The sequence below is a fragment of the Heteronotia binoei genome, chromosome 1 (assembly GCF_032191835.1).
Source record: "Heteronotia binoei isolate CCM8104 ecotype False Entrance Well chromosome 1, APGP_CSIRO_Hbin_v1, whole genome shotgun sequence".
Lineage (NCBI taxonomy): Eukaryota > Metazoa > Chordata > Lepidosauria > Squamata > Gekkonidae > Heteronotia > Heteronotia binoei.
The window spans coordinates 256,115,649-256,121,648 of NC_083223.1; the positions used below are offsets into that span (position 1 = coordinate 256,115,649).

The 6,000-nt window shown below is 46.4% G+C and overlaps 1 protein-coding gene across 1 annotated transcript in view; it reads left to right on the top strand.

The window, feature by feature from the left end:
* Window positions 1–4,610, top strand: part of LOC132582263 (ras-related protein Rab-11A-like) — a 28,450-nt gene extending 23,840 nt beyond the window's left edge. The window contains exon 5 of the mRNA XM_060253807.1: window positions 2,652–4,610. Within this exon, the coding sequence (XP_060109790.1) occupies window positions 2,652–2,794 (143 nt within the window). The 3' untranslated portion in view covers window positions 2,795–4,610. The remainder of the gene's footprint in view (window positions 1–2,651) is intronic.
* Window positions 4,611–6,000: the final 1,390 nt, after the last annotated feature.

Here is a 6,000-nt window from a genome sequence, read left to right on the forward strand (position 1 = left end):
AGGGTTGCAAGCCCCCCAATGAGGGATCTTCTGCTTCTTGTTTCCCTCCATTGCCCAGAGTGGAGACAGAAGAAAAACAAAAGCCAGTGGGCCAATGGTGTGACTTCACTTTCAGTAAAAAAATCAGAAGGGACTTCACAGCTCTCTAGGAATTGCTGGAAACTCTGTGGTTTTACCATTGATGTACCTGACAGCTGCTCCTCATGTCCCTAACCTCTAGTCTCCCACTGACTGCTGGGCTGGGCCTTACAAGCGTACTTTAGGTAGAAGGGTGCTAACTAGGGCTTTTTTTTGAGCAGGAACACAGTTCTGGCTGGCTGGGCATCAGGGGTGTGTGGTCTAATATGCAAATGAGTTCCTGCTGGGTGTTTTCTACAAAAAAAGCCCTGGTGCTAACCAATTCTCTTGAGGCACCCACAGCCTCAATGTGTGGCCCTCCAGAACTCTGCACCTTCTTTCCCTCCGTTTGTCATGGGTCCAACACTCTTCCTCATTCTCCTTCCTTTTCCCTCCTCCCTGTGCTGTTGTGGTACCAAATGAAGAGGAAGGTGGTGGCTTTGCACCTCCTTGCAGCGCTGGCTGTGGTGGGTGGTGGTAAGACTGGTCACTCTAGGTTGAGAAATTCTTGGTAATTTGGAAGGCAGAGCCTGGGGATGGTGGAGTTTAGAGAGAGGAAGAAGCTCAGTAAGTATAATGTCATAGAGTCCACCTTCCCAAACTACAGCTGCCAAGCCCCTGGTCCAGGCAGGGAATCCCCCGCCCCGGAGGTTCCCAACCCTCTTGTCCACATTGGGCTGGTGGGGGAACCGCCCTCTGCGTTGCCGGCGCAATGACGTCACCCGGAAGTGATGTCATCAAAATGGCGGCACACATGCGGGGCCGCTCTAGGCATTTCTGGAAAAACACTATGGTTTTCCCAGACGCTCTAGCCATTTGGGAGGTAAAACTCTATGGTGCAATAGAGGTAAAGATCTATGGTGCAATAGATGATGTCACTTCCAGGTGACATCATTTCGTCGTGTGCTCGAATGTCCCCCGCCAGGGCTTGAAGAGGACTTGACAACCCTATCCCAAACAGCTATTTTCTCCAGGGAACTGATCTCTGTAGCCTAAAGATCAGTCAGAATTCTGGGATATCTCCAGCTGCTATCTGAAAGTTGGCAACTATAGGTGGCAGCCCTGATTCACAGGCCCTCCCCATATCTCCCTCTAGGCTTTCCATAATTAGTCCTCACAAGTCCTGCAAGAATGAATCAAAGAGCTATTACAGGAGACATCTCTAATGAATCCAGTTGTACAATCAAATAGAATCAGCCCCCACAAAGGACTAGGATTCCCTGATCCCCTGGTGAAGGTGGGCGTCTCCCCTCCCAGGCCCCACTTCCCCAGATCAGAACTCACCCAGAAAAAAGAGAACATAAGAACATAAGAGAAGCCATGTTGGATCAGGCCAACGGCCCATCCAGTCCAACACTCTGTGTCACACAGTGGCAAAAAATTGTATATATACGCACACACTGTGGCTAATAGCCACTGACGGACCTGTGCTCCATATTTTTATCTAAACCCCTCTTGAAGGTGGCTATACTTGTGGCCGCCACCAGCTCCTGTGGCAGTGAATTCCACATGTTAATCACCCTTTGGGTGAAGAAGTACTTCCTTTTATCCAGCATCATTGCCCACATGACCTGGAAATGATGCCATCACTTCTGGGACACTTCCAGGACATTGGGGGTGACACTATGGTATTTGGGCAAAAACTGTTACGGTAGAAGCCAAATTTGCCATAGAGTTTTGCCCAAATACCAGAGTGTCTCCCTGACATTCCAGAAGTGATGACTTCTGGGTCATGTGAGCCGTGATAGACACGTCACTATACAAAGGTTGGGCGTCCCTGCTGCTCCCGGTATATTCCCTTCCACCCCCTACCGGTTGCCAGGAGGGACCTGGCAACCCTACAAAGGACTTCCAGAGGAGCAGTGTGATGGCCAATGTGGTTTGGCCTGCTGGCTTTTGCTGCATGCGGCTATCTCAGTTTCAACCACATCTGGGCTTGGATCCACCAAAATACTTCTGCTCATGAAACAATTTCTGCCTAGTATAACTTTCTCACTTCTCCTGCCTTGCTGTAGCCCAAAATACCCCCCCAAGTACTTTTCTGGGGGGAGGGCCCCACTGTATGCCATACTCTCTCTCTCTCTCTCTCTCTCTCTCTCTCTCTCTCTATATATATATATATATATATATGTGTGTGTGTGTGTGTGTGTGTACGTGTACACACACACACACAGGCTGCAGGACTGATTAAGACATGCTGGGGCCTAAACTATCAGGTTTAAAAAGATCCCATAGCATTACCCCTCCCCAAAAGTATAGTATTCAGACACTGAAATTTAGTAATATTTTTGCTTCGAGACTCCTCATAGTCTGAGGCCCTAAACTGTACTGAATCTATCTTGTATATGAATCCAGCTCTGGTAGTCTACATACAGAAGATTTAGGTTGAATGTGTGGTGGGGATGGTGCTAGCAAGCACGGTCTTTCTTTTCCTATTGCTTGTATACTATCATGCTGTGTGTATATGACTACCATGTTGACATCACCCATCAGTTCAACCTCCTCTTCATGTTTTGTATTTCATGGTCTTTCAGAAATCTACCGGATTGTATCCCAAAGGCAAATTGCCAGCGGGCAGCCAGAGACAGAATTCAGCCCTAGCAGCACCATTGAGCCCATCAAAGTCCTGCCTACTCATCAGGAAGGGAAACAAGCGCCTTGCTGCCAGAATATATAATCTGCCAGGACAGTGAGGGGAAGAGCAAGTTGGGACAGCGCTGAGTAACTAGGAAGGCCTTTCTCCTCCTCCTAGTATCCAGTCTCCAATGTGTTACACTGCTTCGTGTATGTCCTGCAGAAGTGCAAGCCGGATCATGTCCTTCCCTCCATGTTTTAATTGCTTTGCTTTAGATGTAGGACATACTGATTTGCCTTTCAAGATAACGGTTATTTGAAGCTACTGTTTAGAACCCCAGTAAATATCCAGAGATTGGCAACTAGAGTCCCTTAGGCTCAAGCCTACCCAAAGAATGATGTCAATTCGCCCGGCAGAGAATTTCCCCCATCCATATCCTTCTTTCCTGATCACCTGAGGCTGCTGTTGTGACCTCAGGAGATCTCAGGACCAGCCCTCCTGGCCTAAGTCCTGTTCTGATGCACTGGAAGAAGATGGTGGTTGCTATGCGACCATAAATATGGCACCTTATAGATCCTGCTGTCATTGGAATATGTAAAGAGTACATGAATGGTTTCTGGAGCAGATAGCCTATGCTCCACAAGGGTCAGACATCTTTATCATGCTGCATACCTGACTGCTATACACTACCTCCATTATGTAGGGCTTCCTCTGGCTATATTGTGTGCAAACAACAATAAAAAACCACAAATGGCTGTAGTTCCCCTCCCCCTTTCAAAGACCCGGTGGAGATTAAAAGGGTTTGGTGTTTCATCCACAAACCCCCAAACCCATAAAAATTAAGCTAACTGGTGCTCATCTGCCTTCTGCGTAGGTCTATGATTCTGAACTCAAACCAGTCAGAAACTGAATTCACATTCCCTCATGACTTTCCCTGAGGAACCTTGAGAACGGTAGCTTTGTGAGGGATGCTTAATCACGGGAGCTATAGCCCCAAAGTTCCTTTGAGAGAAGCCAGGGCAAATTAGGCCTATATTTCTTCTTTATAAAAACCCTCTTCATTACACAGTTGTGACCTATTAGCTTGACTTTACTCCTACAAGATAGCTGGGCTGTTGAGTACGTTCTGGGCTCTGTAAAGAGGCCAATACAAGGTTTGTCTCCCTAGGAGGCCATGAATCTTGGCTGCCCCTTCACTCAGGATTTGAAAAAGGCCTTCATGCAACAAGGCCAACCAAAGACATGCAGTTGCTTCAAAGCATTTAATGTTCTGGGTGTGCCTGCTTGCTAAAAACTTGCCAATCTGCTTGCTAAAAACTGGCCAGGGGCATGCATTCAAGTGGCTGACAGTAATCAGCTCTCTGCTTCCACCATTCAGCCAAGCCTTTCTAGCACATCCTCATCCCATCACACTGGTAATCTCTTCTTGTCCATTCAGGTGGGTTTTTAAGTAAGTTCTGGCAAATAAATTTGGTTCCTTCCTCTCTTTTGTTGAAGATTAACTTGGAGATTCTGACTATTTTATATCAGCCAGTAAAGGTGTGGGAGGCTTTTTCTGGAATAGGAGAGGACGAAAGCCACAATAAGAGAATGTTTTTAAGCACCTTAACTTCCCTGCTGTTTTTGTTTATGTCTTAGCATAACCCACATCCTCGGAAAATTCTTCGAGGGCAGAGAAGGCTTTAGCATTCCCTGTGGGTTTCACTGCCCTAAGAGTCATCAATGAGTAAAGATGGACCGTTCTAGAGGGACAAAGTGTCATGTTTAATTGCTTTGTAGTCACACTTTTGTTCCAACTCCAGCCTTCCTGTAAATAATAATTTTAATGTCTGGAATTGCCTTCCCACATTGCGCTAATGGAATTGTATGTGTTGTGTGTTTGTCAGGCGTTGAAGTGTTGAAATAAAAAAATCTCTATAAACAATTGGAAAGTGTTGGTATTGGTGTGGGGCAGAATCCCAGGCTTTTCTGGGTGTTACAACACTGAGTCTCCCAAGAGAAGCTCAGACGTGGTGGTTGTGATGAGTGACTGTCCCTTGCTCCTGGACCAATGTCATCCCTTTTTTGTCCCAATGTCCACGTCTAAGGCAGGGGTGGCTAAACTACAGCTCAGGAGCCACATGTTGCTCTCAAAGTCTCCTTCCCCCATCTTGGAAAAGGCATTCTCTCTTTAAATCACTTCTCCAAGCCAGCCAGCAGCTTGGAAAATGCACTTGAAGTTAAAAGAAATTTCTTTCCATATCTCCCTCCCTCCTCCCATCTGTTTTCCTTCCTTCCCTCCCACAAAGCTCTTCTCACAAAGACCATAGAGAGAATCTTTATTTCTCAGTAACCTAACCTCTTTTTCTGTGTGCATGAACACACAAGCTTATACCCACTACTGAACTTGGTTGGTCTTAAAAGTGCCACTGGACACAAACTTTGTTCTATTTACATCAAATCAACATGGGAGGGACAGTGGCTCAGTGGCAGAGCATCTGCTTGGCAAGCAGGTTCCAGGTTCAATCCCCGGCATCTCCAACTAAGGGTCCAGGCAAGTAGGCATAAAAAAACCTCAGCTTGAGACCCTGGAGAGCCGCTGCCAGTCTGAGTAGACAGTACTGACTTTGAGGGACCGAGGGTCTGATTCAGTAGAAGGCAGCTTCATATCTTCATATGGCTAACTAACATCTGAATCTCTTTTTGTGTTAAAGTGAAGAAACTCTTACAGAACTGACTAACATTTTTCCAGTTATCAGTCACTTCAACTCTATTTCATCTGTCCAGTCAATAACTAGAACAAAGCAAGAGTCAAGCGCACCTTTAAGACCAACAAAGTTTTATTCAGGTCCACTTGACTCCTGCTTTGTTCTACTGCTTCAGACCAACACGGCTGCCCACTTGGATCGATCTGTCAATAACTAGTCACTGCACCACCAACAGGCTTGGTCCTGCTTTTATAAGCTCCAAAGCTCACCAGACATCCATACCACTCAATAATACATCTTTTGTGTTGCTTTAAAAAAAAAGAAGTTAGCACAGTCCACTTATATCTCTGGAAGTCACAGTGGCTTTTCCAGTGTATTTCCCATAAGCCTTTGCTTAATATGCAAACTAGTGACAGCTTGGAGCAAAGCCATAGCTAACATCTGCTGTCTACTAGTCAGGTCTGGCCCAGAGCCGTATCGAAACATCTGCTAGTCAGGCCTACATCAGCATAGTGAGGGGACCCACAGAAGCAGCAGCGACCCAGAGTGGAGTACCTGGTCCCATTAGGCACGATGGGGCAGGATGATATGTGGATTCACAGATCTGCCTGTTCGTATAGA